Here is a 26044-nt window from a genome sequence, read left to right as displayed (position 1 = left end):
ATATAAGAAAAGCTAGAATTAATGATCTCAGGGTTGCAATCTTTCAAATTGGTGAAGATACTGCAGAACTTAAAGATGCTAAAAGGAGGATGATTGATGAACTCAGATATGCTGAGAGATGTTTGTTGAAGAACTATCTCAGAACAACTCCTGACATCAGAGAGATCAGAAGATGAAGCCAAGTCAAGATCTATAACTGCTCAAATTCTGATATGAATACAGACTGAAGTTTTTATCAGAAGTTAAAGTTGGTAAAGCTTTAAGGACTGTAAGTTGTAGTTATCTAGTATAATTATCATGCATTTGTACTTAATGTTTTTGACATCATCAAATATCTGTTAAACTTGTATATTATGCTAATTTACAAGTTGGGGGAGATTGTTAGATATATTTGATAATGTCATGGCTAATATGATTTATGTTTAGTTTTCAGATCTTACTTAAACAGGATAAATCAGTACTTACTGAAAGTCGGGACTTAAGGATATCAGTACTTATATTATCAGGAGATAATCATCAGAAGATGGATATCAGAACTTAAGTATTGAAGGACGTTCAGATAAGGACAACAGCTGATTAAAGCAAAGAAGATCGAGACAAACATAAGAAGAGATATGCACGAAGAAGGAATTCTATGAAGAATAGAATACTTGGAAGAAAAGATATCTGATTGATATATTTTAGGAAGCAGAATTATATTCCATATCAATTAGTGATTATCTTGTAACTGTGTAGTATATAAACACAGACATAGGGTTTACACTATAAGTGTTATCATATTCGAGAAGATTATTCGTTGTAACCCTAGCAGCTCTCGTGATATTTGTTCATCACTGAGAGGTAACAGTTCTATACTGTAACAGAGTTTATTGTTTCAATAAAGTTTGTTTTATGTTACTTGAGTTATTAAAGTTCGATTTGATTGTACTATACACTGTATTCACCCCCTCTACAGTGTGTGTGTGTGACCTAACACATATGATTAAATAAGATAGGCTTGACACGAGTTTCATTCCTTGTATTTAATCATGACATTGTAGGATAGAAGGAATTAATTGTACGGTAACTATTCACTGAATAGGTTCTTAGTATTCTAAGTAGTGAATTCGTATTATCCGGATAGTCGCGATGTGCTGAGAAGTATCCCTCACGATGTAGAATAAATATGATTAATTTATTAATTAATCATATTTAATGAATTAGAGAATTTATATAAATAATGATAAAATAGTTTTATTATTATTTATTTCTACTACCGGCTTAATATTGAACCTACAGGGTCACACCATAAAAGAGAATGATTTAATAGTGGAGGAATTAATTAATAAGGGCTGGTAATTATTTATTTGTGAAATAAATAATTAATTAGCAAATTTAATAATTGATTAAATGAGATTTAATTAATTATAAATTAATTAAGAAAAGTTTTTAATATTATTAATTAAGAATTTAATTTTTGGAAATTAAATCAAGTGAGAGAATTATTTTTCTAAAGTGTTTAGAAAAAGGATTAATGATTAAAAGGTGTTTTAATTATTAGTTAATTGGTTAATAAGAATAATCAATTAAAGGGTTAATAATAATAATAATAATATTTTATGGAAAAAATTTCAGCTGAAATTTTTGCCTAAAAATTTACTATTATAAACCCTATTTGCCTAAAACCAAAATAAAAACCCTAATTCTAAAGAAGAAAAAAAAGGGAGGCAACTAATTCTCTCAACCTCTTCCTCCATCCATTATTTTGATCTCTTGGTGGATATCGGTGGAGTGCTTCACACTTGAGGAGCAGGTGCTAGGGATCTCCGTTCATCGTTCTTGGATCGCTATTAAAGGTTAGTAATCGATCCCTCCATTTATTTACGATTTGTATGCGATTATATGGATTTTATATTAAGAAAATATTATACCATGCTTCTGTGATGTATAAAATCCTACAATGTATAAGGATAAGCTTGTAGTCGATTCTGAGTTTACAAAGGAACAACCTGAGAAAGAGGAAGTAGTGCTTGAAGATATTACAGAAACAGATCTTGCAGGAAATAGTGGGAGTTCGGAGAATGTTGATGACAGGGTTTCAGTAACTCCACAAACCGAGGTAAGAAAATCTAGTAGAAGTGTGAGGCCACCACAAAGATATTCTCCTTCAGCATATTATATGTTATTGATCGAGGACGGGGAGCCTCAATGTTATTCAGAGGCAGTACAAGTGGATGATTCAGTTTAGTGGAAATCAGCCATGGATGAGGAGATGAGTTCTCTTGAGAAGAATGAGACTTGGTCTTTAACAGAGTTACCAGCAGGAAAGAAGGCTTTACAGAATAAGTGGGTGTTCAGGATCAAAGAAGAACATGATGGTAGCAAGAGATACAAGGCAAGGTTAGTAGTCAAGGGTTATCAATAGAAAAAGGGTATTGACTATACCAATATATTTTCTCCCGTTGTTAAGATGACTACAGTCAGAATTGTGCTAAGTATTGTGGCGGCAGAGGAGTTACATCTAGAGCAACTAGATGTTAAGACCGCGTTCTTACATGGTGATCTTGAGGAAGACATCTACATGGTTCAGCCAGAGGGATTTCGGGTAGCTGGGAAACAAAGCCTTGTTTGCAAGCTTATAAAAAGCTTGTATGGTTTAAAGCAAGCACCGAGACAATGTTACTTGAAGTTTGACAACTTTATGATGAAGAATGGATACACGAGGAGTGTTATGGATCATTGTTGTTACTTTAAACAGTTTGATTCATCTTATATCATATTGTTGTTGTATGTTGATGACATGTTGATAGCAGGATCAAATATGAGGGAAATCATCAAGTTAAAGAGACAGATGTCTGAGGAGTTTGAGATGAAGGATATGGGTGCAACAAAACAAATACTTGGTATGAGCATCATAAGGGATAAAACTGAAGGTACTTTAAAATTATCTCAAGAGAAGTATGTTGAGAAATTGTTACAGAAATTCAGTGTCCAGGATGCGAAGACCAGAAGTACACCGTTGGCGAGTCACTTTAATCTCACAAAGAAGCAATCACCTAAAACGGATGAAGGCAAGAAAGATATGGCTAAAGTTCCTTATACATCTGCAGTTGGCAGATTAATGTATGCTATGGTGTGTACAAGGCCAGACATTGCTCATGCAGTGGGAGTTGTTAGCAGATTTATGTCTAATCCAGGAAGAAAGCATTGGGAAGCAGTCAAGTGGTTGTTACGCTACTTGAAAGGCACATCCAAGGTTGCACTATGTTTCAGTAAGAAAGATGTTATCTTGGAAGGGTTCTCTGATGCAGATTTGGGTGGATGTTTGGACACAAGAAAAAGTACAACGGGTTATATTTTCACTTTGGGTGGCACCGCAGTTAGTTGGATGTCCCGACTTCAAAAGAGTGTTGCTCTTTCAACCACAGAAGCAGAATATATGGCTATCTATGAAGCTAGCAAGGAGATGATTTGGTTGAAGAATTTTCTTGAGGAGTTGGGCAGGAAACAGGCGGACAGTTCTTTGTATATCGACAGTCAGAGTGTTATTCATCTTGCGAAGAATCCTGTATTTCATGCTACGACGAAGCATATTCAGCTGAGATATCACTTTACAAGAGAGTTGATAAGCAATGGTACTTTGTCCTTGAAAAAAATCCTTGGTTCAAAGAATCCTGCAGATATGTTGACTAAGGTGGTTACGAATGAAAAGTTGAAGTTTTGCGTAGCTTCAACTGACCTTCAGAATTGATTGAAGAGAAGGCGCTGCACTAGTTAGAGTTATTGATTGAAGAATTGATTTTACTAGACTTACAAGAGTGAAGTGAAGATTGGCCAGACTCCAAGTGGGAGATTGTTGGGTTTTGTGGACTATTAATTAAGCCCATGAAAATAGACTATTCAGATTCAGATTAATTTATGGATTAGTCTACTTTTCAGATTTGGACTGTAATTTTGATTAAGGCCTAGTTTCTTCTCTTATAAATACTCATGTAATTGTAAAATCATAACACAACAAATTGTGAGAGATCAATACAAAATTAGTGCGGCTTGTGGAGTAGGAATTTCCGAACCACGTAAATCTTTTTCTTGTATGATTGTCGTTTATTTTCTTGTTCTTATTTATTCGCTTTGGGTTTTGCTTTCGTTATTGTATACTCAACAACAATGTCAATGACCTTGTTATCAATATGCAAATAATACATGAGCCGATAAGCTTACCCTTGAAGCCAACATGATAGGTCTTATCACTATCAGTCTTAACATGTCCATCAACGAGAACATACCGCTGCATAAGAATTGGACCTCACAGTATGTCCGTGCATATTTGAGCTTGTTTCGGAGGATAAGAATCAACTGAGTGGTCCCTTCCCCATGTTTCCTCAAACGGTTGCAGTACCATTAACCGTAAGGATGGATTCATGTAGGGGCTAACGGAGACACGGGCCCCGAACAAAAAATTAACATGTTTTTATTAAATTTTAAGGTATAATTATGTATATTTTATAAAATACCACTTATTAAAAAGGATAAGTGCCCTAATCCCAGTTAATCTTTCATAATTAGAGTCGTATTTAGTTTTATTTATAGATATATGAATATAAATTGAAGATTAAATGGTTAAAATATTATTTTTAGCACCTAAATATCAATAAAAATTTGAAAAATACAGGGAAAATGACAATTTTTTTTAATTTGGACTAGTGACTCGTAACATAGTCATTTAAGTATATGGTGCCCGAGAAAAATAGGTCTGTGGACCTGCCACTGATTCATGGGGCTTATTATCTTGCCATTGAACATGGTGCTCATCCAATACAGACGGTAACAAATGTAGCGAGGAAAAATTTAATGGATAGGTGAATGCTAAGAGGTACAGTAATACTTTAACGGCTAAGAGCTATATATATGTTGTAAGGGTATTAATGAATTAAAATAGGAAAACGAAAACGGGTTAATAGGAGTTAAAATGCATGTTTTTTGATACCGAGTGACGAAAATGAACGCTTTAAAAATTAAGATTATGTGGATATAACGATCTACAATTGAAGGGATAAAAAGTCATTAAACCTTATTTCAATTACATATTAGGACCCGGGGAGTATCCAAATATTAACGCAATTATACGTACAGACTCTACGCTCGAAATCATTGAATTTCTAGTCATGTTGTCAACAGAGTCGCAGAGGAAATATTAATTTAGCATGAAAGAATCTGATTATTAACCGAAAGAGAATATTGATATCCCCGAGCCAAAGCTGATAAAATAAACTTTCAGAAACTTATGTATTCACGGCCAATATACAACGAGACACCAAGAAGATACCATCCTTTCTACATCACATGAACAGCCAGACATATGATCTGAGCCATCTTCAATCTTAGACCAGCTCATAATCAGATATCATATTTCAATGTTAGCTAAACTAGAATATATGTGTCAGCTAGTTCTTGTTTTCGATCTACGGACATCGTTTCCAACTATGTCTTGGCTGATCTATGATATGCTCGACAGATGCTAAAAGCTGCTTCAACATGTAACACAAACACATATCACAAACAGATATCGTACAAAGTATGAAAGAGTACGTGTTTGTACAGATACATTTTTGGCGGACTTTTCCCTTCAAACTCCTCTGTTTTCATTATGGAGCATATAAAAACACATAGCATGCTTTTTTTATGATGCTACTAGGTAATAAGGTCACTATAACTATAATAGTTTCGTTTTCTACTCACGAGCTAGACGAAAGTCACTATAGTTTTGTCTCAATGTGCATGCACACTCGTGTACATATACATTGAAGGCATTGTACTTGAAAAGTCAAGAAATTGAAGAAATGTTGAGAAGAGACAATGTTACTGATACAATTGGAACTGTTAGAGAAGATGATGATGAAGGTGAGCTGGAGTTGGCTGCTATTGAGAGAATAGAAACACAACAGCACAAAACAACTAATCTTGTTTCCAAGCTCGGAGCTTTAGAAAGGCATGCATTAATCGATAAACTTTTGAAGAAAATTGAGGAAGATAATCACCGCTTATTACTGAAGCAGAGACAACGAATAGACAGGTCTTTTCTAATATGACCTTCGCTTGATCTTCACAAAAAATTAATAGCATTACTTCATGATGGACGCACATAAGTAGTTACATATATTTCACGATGATTGGTGGCTACGCTTAATACAAATTCAAGAACATTTTTCTAATCGGTTAAAATTGTTTTCCTTTCTATCAGTACCTGATTGTGTTTAGGCATCAGCTATTCAGATCAGATGCGAAAATGTACTCCAGTAGATGGTCGTAACAAAAAACATTAATCATCATATACTAACACAGCAGATACATGTAAAATAAATTGTGTTATTTTATCCTCAGAGTGGGTCTGAAAATTCCGACTGTGGAAGTAAGGTATAAGAATGTTTGTATGGAAGCAGAATGCGATGTAGTTGAAGGAGAGCCCCTGCCTACTCTATGGAACACACTGAAAAGGATTATACTTGTAAGCTTTGTCTCTTTGTCCTTTTTCTAAGCTTATAGCATTTATATTTACTTTGCTCTCTGTTGGTTAATGACCAAGAAACAACTTGTTCTTCGTACTTGTGATGTCCTAGCAATTGATATTTTTCGTTAAGGCCAAAACAACTAAACACATATGAGACATCAATGTTGACAGGGTATTACAAAATTTCAAGGGCGCACAACTCATTCAACCAAGATAAAAATTCTTCAAGATGTCAGTGGAATTATCAAACCTTCAAGGTGTTGTTGAAGTTACTTCTTCTTATCATACTTATCACCCAAAACATTTTCAGCATTTGCAGATTCTTTCAAACTGAGCAAAATATACTCACGGTGACGTACTTATTGGCAGGATGACACTATTGCTTGGGCCTCCAGGATGTGGAAAAACCACTCTGCTGTTGGCACTCTCTGGAAAAATTGACAAGAATCTTGAGGTATCTGTAGCTCCTAATTATCCAAAAACATCCCCTTTTTCTTCGCTCTTCCGGTGTCCAGTAACATTCACAAAGAATTATCAGAGGATATTATACAATCATACTAAATGCGACAGACAAAATTCAATTGTACTTGCTGACTTACTTGAGAGATTTTGAAAAACTAGGTCAGTGGAGAGATCTCTTACAATGGATATAAGATGAATGAGTTTATTCCTCATAAGACAGCAGCTTATATTAGCCAATATGACCAGCACATTTCTGAAATGACAGTCAGGGAAACTCTTGACTTTGCAGCAAGATGTCTGGGCATTGGAAGCAGAGCTGGTACCTCTGTTCTTAAAGTTGTACATACTTCCATAATGTATATGTAAAATTCTTCTAGAGGCTGACTCTTGTAACTGTTCTAGTAACTATGGGAGAAGTCATCAGAAGAGAGAAAGAAGTCGGTATTATACCAGACCCAGATATTGACACCTACATGAAGGTACAATCCTGTGTACAAATGTCCTTTCATGTTCATGAGTAAAGGTAGTCTCGAGCACTGTCATTCTGATCATCGTATTCTATAATTAATCATTACAGGAAACTGCTATCAACGGATTAAAAAGGACACTTCAAACGGACTATATATTAAAGGTAGTTCTCTTCAATTAAGTCATGGCTCCCTGACCACCTTTGCATAAGTCACTCAATGAAAACTTCCCTGTTACATTTATATGGGTTTTCTCAGATACTTGGACTGGAAATATGTGCTGATACGATTGTGGGAAATGCAATGAGAAGAGGTATATCAGGTGGTCAAAAGAAGAGGCTGACAACAGGTGCACTATGCCAACTAATCTAATAATTCATAATCTCATGTAATATACATTTGTAGTACAATTGGAAACTAATCAGTTTCTAAAGACAAGTTTACATATGATTGTTTCAATTACCAGGTGAGATGATGATTGGCCCGTCAAAGGTGCTCTTCATGGATGAAATATCCAATGGATTAGATAGTTCAAGCACATTTCAGATTGTTAAATGTCTTCAGCAGCTGACACACATTACAGAATCAACCACTTTGATTTCACTTCTTCAGCCAGCACCAGAGACATTTGATTTGTTTGATGATATTATCTTGATGTCTGAAGGACAGGTTGTATACCACGGGCCTCGTGATAATATTATGCAATTCTTTGAGAAGTGTGGTTTCCGCTGTCCACCAAGAAAAGGCGTCGCTGACTTCCTGCAAGAAGTGTGTTATATATTATAATTGAGAAACTTTCTTACCCGCTCAAAGTTGGTTGTTTTCAGTAATTTATTTTTTCCAGAGTGTATAAACTGTAACGTCAACTTGCAGGTAATATCTAAAAAGGATCAAGCACAGTTTTGGCACCATGATAACCAACCTATATATGTCACTGCAAAAGAGTTTGCAAGGAAATTTAAGGATTCCAGTTTAGGACAGAAACTGCATGAAGATCTCTCTCAGAATATTGAAAAGGATGTGCTTCATGATGCTGCTTTGACATTCCACACCAATTCCACAAGGAATTGGGAAATATTTGAGGCATGCATGGCTAGAGAATGGGTCCTTATGAAGCGTAACTCATTTGTTCATGCATTTAAATCTGCACAGGTATGGGTACTTTTTGCAAGAGTTACATGAAACTACAAAGGCATGTATGTATTCATCCAGATGTTATTGCTTTTTCAGCTCGTGGTTTCTGCACTCATAACGATGACGGTGTTCCTACGTACACAAACAAGAATTGATATTGTCGATGCAAATTACTTCCTAGCATCTCTGTTTTATTCCCTAATTCGGTTCAACAGTAATGCAATACCAGAGTTGTCCATGACTGTATCCAGACTTGCAATCTTCTACAAGCAGAGAGATTTCTGCTTCTACCCTGCATGGGCTTATTCCATTCCAGCGGTCATTCTGAAGATCCCATTTTCATTTCTAGATGCTTTTCTTTGGACGGGGCTTACTTACTATGTTATAGGTTACAGTCCTGAACCACAAAGGTGCAGTTCCTCAAAAATATAACTGAAGGCCTTGATTATCTATTATTTTTAAGTACTAATGCATACATACATGCGCATAGGTTTTTTCACCAGCTTCTACTCCTTGCTTTTGTGAATCAAGTGTCTACATCATTATTTCGCCTGATAGCTTCGATTTTTACCGATCAGTCTGTTGCAACCTTCTGCGGTCTCTTCACCGTATTAGTGATGTTTCTGTTCTGTGGCTTTATTATTCCACAACGTAAGACCACCAATGATTCCATCTGGGAGTACTCCTAATTATTACTGAAGAATGTTTATCGCATTAACTAATGACCCCATTCTTTGCAGCTTCTTTGCCTGCTTGGTTAAAATGGGGCTTCTGGCTTTCTCCTTTTACTTATGCAGAGATTGGAATTTCTGTGAATGAATTCCTTTCTCCAAGGTGGCAAAAGGTCAGAACTGGGAACTACATTTTTCATTTTACTGATCTATGTGAATGCTTACTTTTCATTTTCTCCACAGGACTTATCTTTAAATGCTACAATAGGGCACCAATTTCTGAAAAATCATGGATTCAACTATGGAAGAAACTTTTACTGGATATCAGTTGGTGCATTATTGGGATTTTGGATCATTTTGAATATTGGATTCACATGTGCCCTAAACTTTTCAAAGGGTACGTTCCTACTCAACCTATGAACAAAGAAACAAGTGTGTGCATGATAAAAGCCTGAATACACAGAAATACAACGGCTCAAGTCATGTATGTTTTTTACTAACCTGATCTAACAAATATGAAATTGTGCAGCTCCAAGAAGATATCAGACTGTTATTTCACAAAAAAGACTTTCCAAACTACAAGCAAAAGATGACAAGCTAGGAATATCTCAAGAAATTGAATTGCCCAATGTTGATCCTTCCTATGCTCCTACAGACACAAAGCATATAGGTAAGAAGATAAATTTTCTAAAAGCAAGATGGCTGTATCAAGAAAATATTACCAAAGTGAATAATGTGGTGGAGAACATTATGATGAGCTCAAATTAGAATAATACAGATTTTGTTATCTAACATCAACAGGGATGGTGTTGCCTTTTGAGCCAATGACAGTTACATTTGAGGATGTGCAATATTTTGTTGATACTCCAAAGGTACAAAATTTCCTTAAATTAACTGAATTCAAATTTATTTCAAATGATTCTTGATATCCAATTTGCTTAATCATTCCAACAGAAAATGAGAGAAAAAGGTTATCAACAGAAAACAATACAGCTTCTTCATGATATTACGGGATCATTTCAGCCTGGAGTGCTTACAGCTTTGATGGGTATTACTGGAGCAGGAAAGACAACACTTCTAGATGTTCTTTCTGGACGTAAAAATACTGGTATCATTGAAGGAGATATAAGAATTGGAGGATATCCCAAGGTGCAGGATACTTATGCCAGAATAGCTGGTTACTGTGAACAAACAGATATCCATTCACCACAGATTACAGTAAATGAATCACTGACATACTCGGCTTGGCTACGTTTGCCACCTCAGATTGATGAAAGTACCAAAGTTGTAAGTTATCACTACCCTCGATAGAAGTACTGAGCTTAACTGTAAAATTCACTGTGAACCTAAAGATTTAGTTTAAATAAGGAATTTCAAAATCTTGAAACTAAAGGTTCCAAACACTTGTACTAACTCATCATCTTTTGCTAATGTCTCATATCTTTACAACAAAAATACTACTATACCACTATTTGTACAATGTCCATAAAATTTCTTAAAGATTCCCAAACAGATGGCATTTAAATAAAGATATCATTCTACATGCTTTTAACACTGAGCTTTACAGGAGTTTGTAGCTGAGGTTCTTCAAATGATTGAACTGGAAGACATTAAAGATGCACTGGTTGGTGTTCCTGGAATAAGTGGTTTGACAAATGAACAGAGAAAACGTCTTACAATAGCAGTAGAGCTTGTTTCCAACCCATCCATAATATTTATGGATGAACCGACTTCTGGTTTAGATGCCAGAGCAGCTGCAATTGTCATGCGAGCAGTTAAAAATATAGCAAATACAAATAGAACTGTTGTCTGCACTATTCATCAGCCAAGTATTGACATATTTGAAGCTTTTGATGAGGTACCTCAATGCTGCAAATCTTTATCTGAAACATAGGTTGTACCTTGAAATGCTGTAAAATTGTTATATCCTTTCTACACATCTTATAAACTTACCAGCCAATAATTGATCACAACAAAAAAGGAAGCAAAAAATGAATTATTATCATTATGCTTAGCCATAAACTTGAGCATGTTTTCGAACTTGCATGATTACTACACACACAGAAATACCCCCCCCCCAAAAAAAAAAAAAATAATTTTACGCATGCTTAGGGAGTTGATTATTCTGTTTTTTGTTCCTGCAGCTAATTCTAATGAAGAGAGGAGGACAAATAATATATTCTGGAGAGTTGGGTCAGCATTCCAGTAAACTAATTGAATATTTTGAGGTGAGCAATGACTAATGTTTGAACCAAGTCCCAAAGGATACAGAATAAGCACAGAAAATTAGAAAGGATACAGAATAAGCACAGAAACTAATTTTCTATGCTTAAATCAAAATTTTTGTATGGTACTCGATATCAGATCATGTCACAAAGTCAAATTGCCTAACAACCATTTTATCTCCTTTGTGGCAGAACATAAATAGAGTGCCGAAAATCCAAGAAAATTACAACCCCGCGACCTGGATGCTAGAAATTACGAGTTCATCTTCAGAAGAACAACTTGATTTAAACTTTGCCCATATCTATGAAAAGTCTCATCTATGTCGGTAAGAATCACACTAATCTTAAATAAAGTGTTGGCCCAGCAGTTGTTATTACATTATCTACGAAAGCCAAGTTAATTCCCATAACATTGCAGAGTGAGATACACATAACATTGCTATTTGTCTTCCAATCATCAATATTATAGGAATCACGAGTCTTGGAAAGTCTCAACTCTTTGGCAACATATTCTTATATTTAATATTACGGCTGTTTAACCTGCATATGTAAGAGAGACAAAAAAAATATGCCTCGGACATGTCATATGAATGCTTCAAAATGCATGCAAAAGATTCAAACATTGCTTACAATCAGTCACAGAGGGTGTAAAGAATGAAGTTGTAATTTGGTAATATTCTTTTTGTAGAGAAACCAAACAGCGGATCAAAGCATTGAGCTCCCCAGCACAAGGTTCATTAGAACTACATTTTAGTACACGCTTTTCACAAACGCAATGGGAACAGTTGAAGTCATGCCTCTGGAAACAGAATTTGTCCTATTGGAGGAGTCCTAAGTACAATTTGGCGCGCTTAGCTTTTATCACAATGGCATCTGTGATATTAGCAGCAATTTTATGGCAAAAAGGAAAAGACATGTAAGCATATAAATTACTCCTTATTTATCAAGATCCTGCCTATACGGAGTCTCGTGAATTGTGTGTGTACTGGTACAGTTCTATCAGTTTTTACAACTGCAGGTCAATCTTACATATATTTTTATTCAAAGAGGCCTATGGGGATAAGTACTTGTTAAAAACAGCTGACATGAAACTACAGAAGCGCAAGTTACAAGGGAAAAGATGAACCAAAATATTGATCTTATATAAAAGCTTGTCATTCCACTATTCCAGTGAAGTTTGGCCTTTTATTTTCATTGCCTAGAGTTTATAAGTAATATGCCTCATTATGTGTAAGTATACATATGGTGATATCATTTGAGATGCTGACAGTGATGTTTGGTTCAAAGAAATGGCGAACAGGACCTGTTGAACATACTAGGATCAATGTTTATATTTCTACAATTTTTAGGAACATACAACTGCACATCAGTACTATCAATTATAGCTACTGAGCGCAACGTTGTATACAGAGAAAGGTTTGCTGGAATGTACTCTGCATGGATTTATTCCTTTGCACAGGTAAATTATATAAATCTTTAAAACTATACATCAATTGTTCCAGAATTTCGAATGTTAATTGAACTTCAGATGTTAACATATTTTATATCCATGTGGCAGGTGATCATTGAAATTCCTTATGTATTCCTTCAAGTAGGGATATTTGTGATAATCACATATCCAGCAGTAGGTTTTTACTGGTCTGTATATAAAGTAGCGTGGTATTTCTTCACAATGTTCTGTACGATGCTCTACTACACTTACCTTGGTATGCTGCTCGTTTCAACAAGTGGTTCTCTTCAAGTGGCCTTTGTAATGTCAAGCTTCAGTAACACCATAATGAGTCTTTTCTCCGGATTCCTCATACCCGAACCAGTAAGCCAATTTGAATCCTGTTGGTATTTAGCAGTTCTATAATTAGTTGTTGCTGATTCAACTTGCTGTGTTTGTTTTGCAGAAAATCCCGAAATGGTGGAATTGGTGCTACTGGATTTGCCCAGGATCCTGGTCCTTACGAGGTCTTCTTACATCACAATATGGAGATATTGATACGGAAATAGTAGCATTTGGAGAACGAAAAGCAATCAATACCTTCTTAGGAAGTTATTTTGGTTATCATAGTGCTTATTCAAGTATAGTAGCATTAGTTCTTATAGCATTTCCATTTGTATTTGCATCTATATTTGCATATTCCATGGCAAAACTCAACTTTCAAAGGAGGTAGCGGTGGATTGTATCTACATAGCAGGAATGCCCTGCACTATCTACTCCATTGGTAATATGGCCATAATGAATAAAGCTGGAACAAAACTCCATATCACAACAGGATATCTGATATCCTAAATCTCATGCACGGCTATGTGAAAGATGAGTTGATCATTACTTAAACCTCAGATTCGCTTCGATGCACTTTTGTTCATCTCTAGCAGTTAAAATCACAGTGATACTATGATCAGAAATACTAGTATCTAAACAAATTTGATCACATTTTTATATCAAATTTGTTGTTAAAACTGAAATTCAAGAAATTGTGAGATGTTGATGACAGATTCCTGTATGCAAATTCATTTCTTTCCCTTCTAATAAAAGCTTGTCAATTCATATTAAAATTTAAAACAAATTCAAAACTTAGAAAATATCAAAAAAATGTTGGAATAATTTTTGCTTTAAATAGCCATTCCTTATTTAACAATTCTGCTGGTGCCCTCGTAGGCAACTTACAAACAAGATTACACAGACAATCAAGATGACATCACTTTGACTCAGTGTCATGGTGGGAACATTATTGGGGAGGTGAAGCAGGCAATCATGATATATAGCCACATTATTTCATGATGCCGCAAAGTTTTTAGTAAAAGCAAAGTATAACTAATAGTAGATGATTTGATTCAATTCTCATCAATTATTATTGCGCTATAATAGGTAATTTGCTGCAATGTTGTTGCAGTTACCTTCACTCAGAAGGATGACACGGTACCCTCAATAAAATAAAGGCCTGAAGGTCCACCATTAGGCAGAAGCACTAGCTTTACCACACGTTTAGCACCTTCTTCGACGGTTAATGTACCAGTATTCAGATTTATGTCTGTTTTCACGAAACCAGGACAAGCAGCATTGATGCAGAAAGTTGGGTATTTCTTTGCCAAAATCCTTGTGTATGCATTCATTGCCATTTTCGAGACCATATATGCTGAACTATAGCTTGGCCAACCTTTTTCTTGTATTGAACTTTCCTTGAAATCCTTCAGGTACTCATTTAGCACCTCATCCAGTCTTGCCTCTGTAAGGTTTTGCTCGTCATTTAGTATTCCCCTAGTCCGTTCATTTGGTAAATTCTGAGAAGAAAAACAATAGTAAGTTTTGAGCAGGTTCGAACAGGTAGACACAGTATCTAAAACAAGTATAGATCCGAAAATTTGACATATTAACTTCAATCAAATTTCTCTGCATATTTAATGAACCCCCTATAAAGCTGAATTGTGATAGCATATCATTTGGTATGTTTTCTACCTCTAATTTTCCCATGAAGGAAGAGACATTAGCAATTCTTGGTGACCCGGATGATTGAAGCAATGGAATTAGTGCTTCCACCATTCTTTTTGCTCCATAGTAATTTGTTTGTATGCATTTTTCTGATAACTCGTATGTGTCATTGATAATCTCATTCCATCTGATCCCTGTTTTCTGAAGACCCAAAGAGTTTAAGATAAAGAGGATCAGAAATTTTGCAAAAGAGTAATGACTGTATGTGTGTATGCGCCTGAATGCGTGAGAAATAAGGGAATTTATTTAACAAGTGAAGCCTTTCTAACTACCAAAATCTCCTGCAAGGGTACTAGATTTTTCATAATCGCTTTCGTCAGCTGTAAGTAATCATCTATGGACTATGCAAACACCTTCTCGTTTGATATTAGAATATTAGATTAATCATAATACTTCTGAAGCAATTAGTAATAATACTGCAGATATACATTATGCGTGTGTCAGCAACTTCTTCTCAAATAACACCAGCCCTAGCGTAACTCCACCTAGAACAAGACATACTTATGGAAGCATTTCCTAAGGTCAAACATGCATATAACTAGCTATAAGATCAGAGTGCAAAACTCTTAGGAAGCAATTTAGTCTGTTCCAAGCTTTCTGCCTGCATCATGATCAACTTAATGAGAAGAGAATTACTTATTACACAGACAAAAAGAAACATAAAGCACACAAAAGCATGAAATGAGTTCATCCAACTTTCTTTTTAGTCAGGTTACATAAGCATAATTTTAAATCACAATCCAAAATTAACTACAAATGCCATTTAAAATGAAGTTACATATATATAAATTACTCAAACAGACTCACCCCATCATTCTGGGACAATTGGACTAAAAGAGCTTTTTCGTCTATGACACCTCCCCCCATTCCTGCATTATTGACCTGCACAATGTTCTGAATCAATGACGAATGAAAAGTTTGTTGGGACGACCCTTATCAGATCTTAACTCCCCTCTGCATAATGGCTAGCCGGCTATATAGGCACGTGTAAAACAGGCATGCAAAGAACCAACCATTACCTGAAAAACATCCTTCTACTTGCTATCCTTTCAATTAAAACTAGTATGGAATAAGTGAAAATTATTCGACTTGTAGTGTTATACTACTCTCTCATTCCATCTATTTTCGTTCCTCATAAATCAAAATACTCTGAAATGAGATCTTAGCATTCAACAAAAAGAGTAACAGCCTAAAAAGTTCTACTGAGTTGATGAAACCACGGTAAAAATGCTAAATCTAAGTTTTAAGATAACATATGATCCAATCAATTGAGCCTCCTCAATATTAATTGCAAAAAGTTAGGAAACAAAACATAATTAAGCTTCGAGAGGAAGTTAAAAAAAAGGTTACCAAGATGTCAAGTCTTCCGAATTTAGTTTTTATGTATTCGGCAAGAGAGGAAACACTTGACGGATCAGTAACATCAAGCTGATGAAAGAAGATTCGGTCATCACTTAAACCTGCAGAATTTTTGAGATTCTCAACAGCTTCAAGACCTCTTTGTTCATTTCTAGCAGTAAGTATAACAGTGATGCCATGATCAGCAGCTAGTTGCTTGCATATTCCTAGTCCAATCCCTTTATTTGCCCCTGTAACAACTGCATACCTACATCGCAACAATTACAGATTTTACATAGCTGTATATTTATTTTGAAGTGGTTATTCAAGAAACAAAATGTTAACCTTCTTGCTGTTGAATTAGCCAATGTTGTCATTTTTGATGATGTTATGAAATGAGGAGTCTTTCACAGATTTTTTTTTTTGACAGGGGTCTTTCACAGATCTTGCTGACAAGAAGATGAGAAAATTTTAGTTATGAAGCTGCTTTGCTTTATTCTAAAAGTAATGGCCAGAGCCCCAAAAAAAATTATAAAATTATAAAGTGACGCGTTATTATGAAATAATTTAAATTGATATTATTATTTAATTTGAATGGAGGGATATATTTATATTTAACTAATTCTTTTCCGTTTTATTTTAAGTGTCTTGACTTTTCCGCATATCAATTTTAATTTTTTTATTGTATATTAGTATTTAAATTATATATTTTAATTAAAAAAAATAAAAATAATTATTTTAACCATACAGTCAAAATACAAAAAACATACAGTAATCCTAGTTATCTAATAACTATTTTAAGAACTAACTCAATACCCCTAATATTTTTCTTATTTTATATTTGCATGCGGTATATATGAAAAGTAATGTCAGGGTAAGATGCCTTTGACATTTTCCATATAGAGTCATGTCAGCTTATTAATTGGGTGCAAAAAATTACTCTTACTCTACAAGTCATGATATGTTTTCGTTGGTATCAGGGGGCGTTTGGTTCGAGAAGTGGTATGCAGTTGAAATCAGGAATCGGATTAAGGTGGTATGAGGTATCATTTACAATATTATGTGTTTGGTTGAGTGCTGGAATGAATATTTTAGATTTAAAATATTTTTTAAGTTATTAATTTTAATTAATTTAAATATTATTTTAATTATCATTTTAATAAATTTTAGTTCATTAAATTATTTTTATATTAAACATTTACATTTGATTGCTTAAATAAAACTGAAATACTATAAATAAAATTGATTCCCCATACCCGTTTCTCATACATACCTTTCCCCTTGGGTATCAAAAACTCATATCTTGGGGGTATGAGGAATGGATTTGGAGGAAAAAAAATTCTGAACCAAATATCAGGTATGGGGTTGTAATGAACGAAACTCATACCTGATACCAGAATGCCTCCAACCAAACGACCCCTAAATGGTTTAAATTTTATTTAGTCGTAGTCACCTTTCACCAGTAAATAGGACTTGATCCGGAATATCTTATATTTCGGTTTATATTTATCACAAAATATGATACATATTTTATATTTATTTAATAAATGATTTAAATTTGATAAAAAGTTAACCTTGAATAAAATATGATCTCGGATATGAGTATTAATATATTAGCTCAAATCAGATCTCATATTATTTTCTATAAAATGATACTATCCGAATATTCAAATATGATCTATGAATCATATTTGATTCGACCACAATATATTTTTAACCGATTTTATTTGTAAGCAAATAATTATTTTTGTAATTCTTTATATCTCAGATAAGTTTTAATTTCCTACAAAATATGACTTTTATTGTTATTATTTTTATAATATTATATTTATTTTATGCTAATAATTATCTGAATAGTTGAAATAAAAATGATAATTAATGTTAGTGGATCATATTTGACTCGTATCTGATGGATCATAAACTATCTGGTTAGATAATGAAAATACGGTATCAGCTTGTATTTCGTTTGAATATGGTCGTTATATACTCAAGATTAGTTTGTATACGAATAATATAATATGATCCTAGACTGAAATATGAACACATTAAAAATAAAATGAGACGATACTTGAGTACGAGGTGGCAGTTCTATCCTTACATTTAGTGAATATTTTTGTATTTAATTTAATATTTCAAACATTTTTCATGTATTATATACACGGTACATGTGCTGTGATGTAGTAAGAGCATGACTTTGTATTATAAATAATAAGTATATACCAACAAAAAATTTATATATACATATACATTAAATATTTACAGATATATAATTATTATATGTAGGGTGAAAAATTAAATATTCATAATTGAGGTATAAATGCCCAAAATACTGATTTGCGAGAGTGTCCGTTGGGGGCTTAATCGAGTCGAGCCGAGTCGAACACTGTCAGTTTTGGGTCGAAGTTGATTAAAATAGTTCGGGATCTAGCTTGAATGAGCCTTTAATTTCAAAGTTCGAATCTCGGCTCGTAAAAAAATTGCTAGGCTCGAGTTCGATTAGAAAACTTGAATTAATTTCACTAAATAGTAACAAAAACACGAAATATGGTCGGTTCGGCTCCAGTTCAATTTGATAATAAATAAATAATATATAAAAATGTTAAATATTTATATAAAAATATATTTATAATAAAAAATTAAAAATTGTAAGGTCCCGTAAGAGGGCTATTTTAAGCTAAAGGGTGGTTGAATAGATTAATTACCAATTTAAAAATTGTTGTGGCGTTTTAAAAATATTTTATCCCTTTTTAAAACTTTACCGAGTGGTTATGCAGTTTATATGTGCGGAAAAATAAAGTGCAAGGAAAGAAAATACCACACGCTGATTTTATCCTGGTTCGCGATGACGCAACCTCTAATAGATTCGCTCACTCCTACTCCAGTCCCCGAGCTCCTTTCCCGGACTCGTGATTTTCCTTTATAATAAACTCGCTCCTTTAGTAGGCAGAGAAGCCTTTACACCCTTTACAAGTATTTGTCTTGGTGCGTAACACATGGGTCACCATCTCAAAATAAATGTATTACCTACACAACTTATCTTAGACAATAACTCCCCGCTATTTCTTCAAAGTTGTTGTAGAGCCTTTGTGTGAACTTGGCTTCCTTAGCTTTTGTCGGTATTGGATCTTAGTGATCCGGTCTTGGGTCTTTCCTCTTCTTCACGGTGCGAAGACTACTAACTCCCCGTTAGTACGTCTAGGACTTGGGTCTTAGAACGAGAATCACCTCACGTCACTTCACCTCACTACAAAACTAATAAGACAATCCATGAAACAAAACAAGTAGGAAAAGATTTGTTTTGAACTAGTATATTACCGTACTAGCCCACAAGTATTATAATATCCAAATAAGAATATTAAAACTAATTAGTTATACTTGACTTAGAATAATACAAGATGGTCAAGTATATTTATAATTACTCCTTTATAGATTTAATAAAGTTGTGGAGTAATATGAGAAGTCCCTTTTTATATTAAGCACTTATGGCTTATGACTTCTTTAGTATTCTTCTTCTTTTGATTAAGTATTTATGGATCGAAGAATACTTTAATTACAACCTCGGAGTTGTAATTTTACCTTTAAGTATATCAACTTAAGATTTTAAGGTATACTTGTATATTGACGATTATAAGGTCAAAGTATACTCTAACTTCAAGCACGTTTATAAGATTTATGAGTCTTAGCCAAGATCCAATTAAATAAGTGCAAGTAATTGGCTTAAGATTGTGCTTTCGAAGTTTGGACTAATAATTACGAGTATTTTATAGATATCGTAGTATAACCCCACGGAACACTGAAAGATGTTAGAAGGGGCTTATACGATATGACTCGTAATTGTTTATATACACGATATGTGTTAGCCAAGATCCAATTAAATAGCGTAAATTAATTGGCTAACTCGTGGATTTGATTCGTCCTTAATTTTAACGGATGATTACGAAGTGTTTATAGATCGAGTTATAATCCCCCAGAACACTAAAGATGTTAGAAGGGATTAAAACTTTGCTTCGTAATAATTTATGTGCACGAAATGGTTAGCCAATATCCAATTAAATAAAGTGCAAGTAATTGGCTAACTCGTGAACTTAATCCGTTTTGATATTTGACAAATTACGAAGTGTTTATAGATCGAGTTATAATCCCCCGGAATACTAGAGATGTTAGAAGGGATTAAAACTTTACTTCTTAATATTTTATGTGCACGAATAATGTTAGCCAAGATCCAATAATAAAAATAATTGGCTAACTCGTGAACTTGGGTCACATATAATCTCCCCTTTGGAGATAAAGTACTTTTGTTTATAGATCTTCTTTTTGAGATGATTTATGTGAAGATCAAGTACTTATTCGAATTCCGAGTTCGAATCTTTGTTCTTTTGAGAACTTTGTTTATAAAAGATCTTGTATTAAAGCTTAAGATGAAGTAGAGAAATTAAGTACAAAGCTCAAATAAAAAGAACTCAAATAAGAAGGTAAAACTAACCACTTTTGAAAAACGGACGGAAAAGTTCGCCGAAAAAATTCGCCGGAGGTTCGGTCGGATTTTGGCACTTTGGTCGAACTTGGACAGCCCTTCGGGAGGCCGGGAAGTGGTAGTGGATGAGCTCAATTGGTGGGATAAAGCTTGGTTGGGTGAAGCTAAGTTTGGGTTTCAAAAACCTTATATATATGTAAGTATATAGAAGAGAGAGAAGATTTTTGAGAAGAAGTGTGTGTATAGAATTTGAAAGAGATGAAGAGAAGCATTTCTTGAGAAAATTCCAGCAACTTTGTGGCTCTTTATCTTGAAGAAAATGGGTTGGGGTGGGGGTTTATTTATAGGAGAAGTTGGGTGGATTGAATGGTGGAGATTTGAGAAGGAATGAATGGTGGATGGAGTGTATCACATGGATTGATGACATGGCAAGTAGGTTGTGTTTCTTTGCAAGTGGGAAGGAAGAAAAAGCTAGTATTCATTCAAATCTCAGCTGATATATATATATATATATATATATATATATTAAATATATATTTTCATTTTCTTTTAATCATTCTTTAATTACTTTAATTAAGGATTAAGCACCATTAATTATGACCACCCAAAATCTCTTAAATAAATATTATAAAAAATATGATAATTACCTAAATATTATAAAATGATGTCCTGCAAGTTTTGATCAACTTTAGTCAATGGTAACTAGGTCAAACGTGGTCAACTGTGGGACCAACTGCCTCGATTTTTGTGCCCGGACAAAAATTCTCTGAATGCTACGAAATTTTTACCATACTTATAAGATACCATTTAAATGATCCATACCAAATTTTAAGTCATTCTAGCATGTGGAAGTATTTTATCTAAAAATGAAACTGTTATGTCAGCCTTTCTTCCGAATAAAAATATCGTTGGTCTTGAAATAAAGGAGATGGATCTTTTGACCAAAGTTTTGACTTTTATAAATACTTAAAATATATTTCATAATATATAAAATATATTTGGATGAAAGAAAATGTGTTTGAGTATTTTTGAATAATTTTCTCCGAGAAATGTTGATTTTATGAAACGGGAGAAAATTAATGTAAGAATTCATAAATGAGTTGCAGAACTTGATATTAATATTCTAAATTTTTTTTTTGTCAAAAGAAGAAGAATTTTATTAAACTTTCAAATCGTCATATAAGACAGAACTAAAGAGTTGATGGACATCCCCACCACTCCAATTACGATCAGCTATAGAACTCGAATGTCTCACTAATTCATGAGCCACCTTATTCGCAGATCGCTTAACAAAATTTAACACCACATTGTGTTGTTTAAGTTGAGACAGCATGGCCTTACAATCATCAACCATTCGGCCAAAGTAAGATAAAGTGATATTCGAACATCTAATTGCCTGGATAGCAACCAAGCAATCTGACTCCACCACCACGTTTCCCACCTTCTTCTCCTTCACCCAGCTCAACGCTTCCCTGATTCCCATGGCTTCGAATATTAATAAAATTTGAATAAAAACTTTTTTGATATATGTAGAGATATATTTTGGAGTGAAGAGTTAAATATTTTTGATATAGCACGAGACCTCTAAAGAATATTTCTGCAATATTCCTTATTCGAGCTTGTTCCTATATTCCTGTTGCAACACAGATCTAAGAAATATCATATCTTGATGTTTCTTCTTTGATCATATTTCCTTAGAGATATATTCCATAAAGATATAGTTTTGATATTTTGCAAGAATGGAATATCTCTTTTATCTGTTTAAAAGACATGATTTTGCTAGTTTGACTTTTTGACTCTGATTTGTATCACTTAAATTCATGTCCTAATGGAGAGGATCTACGTGTTCTTAATTTTATGTTTAATCGTAAAAATACCAAAATAAATAATATATCGAAGATATCCTTTCAATCTCCTTTTTTTGGTATTTTCCAAACAAACATAAAATTAATAGTGTGTGCTTCCCCTTGGTGTATGCATGAATTTTTGAAAAATATTTTGCACATAAAGCATTTATGTACTTAGAGATTAAATCTCTTTCTTGAGATCCTGCAAAATACTTTATTAGATGTATCATATAATAATATAAGCACAGATAGATCCTTGTATAAAAAAAATAGCAATTTTCTAAAAATTGGAAATTAGGGGTCCAAATCTCTTATACTTGTTCAAATTGATCATAATTTATCTTCCCCTTTTGTTTGGTATATGCCAAAAAGAGTGTATATTTATGAGGAAGAGTTGTATCTAAAAGTATTAACTAGGTAAGCATGACAATTTGATCATAGATCTAGTCAAGTACATGTATTTTGATCAAGTAGGAATTAGATGCAAGATATTGTTGATCTGTTTTTGCATGTATTGAAAGAAAACAGTTGGTGTAATACTGTTGAGATATAGTCAGTTTAGCAAATCAAAATAGAAGAACTGTTTTAAGCATACATGGTTTGATTTAAAAGATAGGGTGTAATGTTTAATAGCCAATACTAATTATATCTATTAGTAGTTGATCCCTTTTCAATTTGATTACCAAATATTGTAGTCAAAATAGTTTTTATAAGAATAATTTCATGATCGTGTGATATAGCCGCCTGTTTGAACTTATATTTAAAGATCAGTTAATTAAGATTTAGCAAGTGTTAGTGTAGGTGCCCTAGAGGCAATACATTATTCTTTTAAATCTTTATGTCAGTTGATCATTCAATAAATGTATTTATTATGACCTTAATTACTGCGATTTTTTGTTAGCATAATAAATGTCCTTAGAATCATGATACATATTGTATAGTTTAAGTACATGACTTGAACTTGAGATTATATAATATATCATATTCTTAAAGGTCCCTAGTCGAGTATTATTATATAGGACAATAATAATACATAGATAGACTAGTATGTTTTTTGACAAGATAACCACATCTCATTGGTTATAAGTATGGGGATACTAAAGTCAATACATAGGTACATGTGAGAGTACATGGTACTGGAGAGACCCACAGTGAGATTCTTCATGTTTAATAAAGTCATAAGAAAGACTCACAGTGATAATGGTGTAACGATCCTTTGACTTGAAATCATTATATTTCTATACGAGAATTAATATACTTTGACTACATTAAAAGTTACTTTTGATCGGGTGATGATAAAAGTGGACATCGGGTATATCATGAGTCGTATGAGAAATATGAATGATAGATAAAGGATTTAACCCTCCTATAATTAGGAGAGATATTATTGGCCTCTTGATTGAGTGAGATTATAAAAGCATGGCCATGCTCAAATAATGATTTGTCTTGATAATCTACTCATGGATCAAGTAAACCCGGATTAAATGTTGAAGAGGATGACTAAATACATGCCTCGAGTTTAATCTATAATATGTATGGTTAAAGGGATTATATTACACGAAAAAACATTAATCACGAAAGGCTTTATCTAATCACGATTTAATTATTGTTTAATTGGGTAACAATGATGTATTACTAGATACCGCTCATTGTTTATAATTTTATTAGAGAATAAAATTATTGCCAATTAAATAATAGCCTATAGGGTCGCACAAATAGAGCACTTAATGGAATAGTTAATTTAAATTATGGATTTAAATTAATTGATGATTATTTGAATTTTATTATAATTAAGTAAGACTTAATTGAGATAATATAAATTCGAATTAAAAGGAATGTTTTTGCCCATAATAATTAAGTATGACTTAGTTATTAATTAAATAATAGAAATTCATTTTTATTAGTTAATCCAATACCTGCTAGGGTTGGGCTTTGCTGTTATGGGCCTTTTTAATCAGCCATTATAAATACATAATGATAGGTTAAAGAGGCTTGTACGTTTTTTAGAAAACCCTAGCAGCAAAGAGAGGTAGAGGCAATTCAGATCGTCAAGAAGGAGGCTAGTACATCCATTCCGTAGTCAAGTTCGTGAGACGTTCTTGAAGGTGCTCGTGTGGATACCACAGAGGTGTTTCTCCGAGAGGTAGACACAAAGCGTGATAGCTAGGATCTCCGTTGAGTTCGTGAAAGTTAAGCTCTTGAAAGGTATGATTCGTTATCTCCATAATCTGCCCATAATTATACATGGATCCTGTTTTTGGGTTTCGAAATTTTGTTTTATTTACGTTTATCCGCTGCGTTTTATGCCTTCGGAACCCAACAATGGCATCAGAGCTACGTGTATAAGGGGCTGATTTGGTTACGTGTTTACTGTATTTTTACAAGTATGCATGTGTGATGTGTCTGCCATGATAACAGTTATGTTATATGAATGATATGATGAATCTGTTAATGATCTATATGATGATACTAGTATGTTTAAGATCTGCCATAACTCATATGTATGCGATCTCTTAAAATATGTATACTGATACATGTTTTTGGTAACTGGGATATGGATCGTGTGTATACTGATACATGCTTCTGGAATAGTATTCTGATACATGTTTTGCTAGTATTTTGATACTTGATTTTGCAAAAATTTCCGCCATCGGGGGGCTCGCTGCCCCCCCCCCCCCCCGAACCCCCCCAGCGACCTTACAGCGGAGGTCGATCCGCGTGCTTAGGGTTTCGTTTTTAATTTGTGCTTATGACATATGCTTTACTTATTTATTATTCTTGATTGGATCATGATAAGTGATAAATAGTATGTCATCTTTATATGATCTATCATGTTCTTTAATGGTTACTTGAGCATGGTGCATAGTTATGGCCTTAAGACCTTAGTTGTAATGGTTTATTCTTTTGGTTTGTAATAAATACGACTTGCATGTCGTTTTCTATTTGTAGTTGTTTTATCTCGAATGTAACTCGAGTTCTTTTGTAAGTTCATTAGTATAATTCTTAATGTAACATCCAAGAAGGACAAGGGAAAGAGGAGGCATCCTATGGAGGCCAAGGAGACAATGGAAGCAATAGAGAAGACATATGTAATAGTTATTTTTACATCATAGATTGACCTTGATCTTTTCATTAGCCTGAAAAGATCACATAGGATTGGGCCATAACTATTGCACATTTACTTTACGCACTTTTCATATGATGTATAAATAGTATGTGTAGAGTAGAAAATGCATGTTTTAATTAGATTAATGATGCATGTATGTATTAGATACATCACCCATGCCATGCCTTTAAACAAGATAAAATCTGTAACGACTCAAGATTTAAAATTAACAAACAATCATGAGATTCTCGTGTTTATGAAACACGAAATAAAATACAAATTTTCTTTATTTCTGACATGGGGAGATTTTGTCAACAACGGGTTCATAGAACTTGTAAGGCTGTGGGTTTTA

General features: G+C 33.8%; 2 protein-coding genes across 2 annotated transcripts; one reads left to right on the top strand and one right to left on the bottom strand.

Annotated features, from left to right (window-relative positions):
- Positions 1-5819: 5819 nt before the first annotated feature.
- LOC141695781 (pleiotropic drug resistance protein 3-like) lies at positions 5820-13678 on the top strand. The gene is made up of 24 exons (XM_074499998.1): positions 5820-6052; positions 6361-6484; positions 6659-6744; positions 6857-6941; positions 7109-7268; positions 7352-7428; positions 7527-7580; positions 7675-7765; positions 7883-8184; positions 8290-8568; positions 8647-8960; positions 9041-9201; positions 9291-9394; positions 9465-9618; positions 9751-9891; positions 10023-10093; positions 10176-10508; positions 10789-11079; positions 11366-11449; positions 11639-11772; positions 12135-12362; positions 12734-12905; positions 13005-13259; positions 13342-13678. Exons 1-24 carry the CDS (start codon positions 5820-5822, stop codon positions 13606-13608), a joined length of 4200 nt encoding a protein of 1399 aa, XP_074356099.1. The 3' UTR covers positions 13609-13678.
- Positions 13679-14031: 353 nt separating this feature from the next.
- On the bottom strand, positions 14032-16766 carry LOC141698280 ((+)-neomenthol dehydrogenase-like). The gene is made up of 5 exons (XM_074502951.1): positions 16611-16766; positions 16278-16533; positions 15735-15809; positions 14895-15068; positions 14032-14719 (listed from the first exon to the last, which is right to left on the bottom strand). The coding sequence occupies exons 1-5, from the start codon at positions 16640-16642 to the stop codon at positions 14342-14344; spliced, it is 915 nt and encodes a 304-aa protein (XP_074359052.1). The 5' UTR covers positions 16643-16766; the 3' UTR covers positions 14032-14341.
- Positions 16767-26044: the final 9278 nt, after the last annotated feature.

This window comes from Apium graveolens, chromosome 11, assembly GCF_009905375.1.
Source record: "Apium graveolens cultivar Ventura chromosome 11, ASM990537v1, whole genome shotgun sequence".
NCBI lineage: Eukaryota > Viridiplantae > Streptophyta > Magnoliopsida > Apiales > Apiaceae > Apium > Apium graveolens.
This window is presented reverse-complemented; position numbering and strand designations above follow the sequence as displayed.

Bases quoted from the DNA above. Each gene is read 5' to 3' on its own strand.
- LOC141695781 (XM_074499998.1), top strand. From the start codon at position 5,820: ATGTTGAGAAGAGACAATGTTACTGATACAATTGGAACTGTTAGAGAA. The intron at 7,766-7,882 runs GTGCACTATGCC...TTCAATTACCAG, and splicing joins AAAGAAGAGGCTGACAACAG to GTGAGATGATGATTGGCCCG. The intron at 9,395-9,464 runs GTCAGAACTGGG...TTTTCTCCACAG, and splicing joins TTTCTCCAAGGTGGCAAAAG to GACTTATCTTTAAATGCTAC.
- LOC141698280 (XM_074502951.1), bottom strand. From the start codon at position 16,642: ATGACAACATTGGCTAATTCAACAGCAAGAAG. The intron at 16,534-16,610 runs GTTAACATTTTG...GTTGCGATGTAG, and splicing joins GCTAATTCAACAGCAAGAAG to GTATGCAGTTGTTACAGGGG. The intron at 14,720-14,894 runs GTAGAAAACATA...TTTTCTTCTCAG, and splicing joins CCTTCATGGGAAAATTAGAG to AATTTACCAAATGAACGGAC.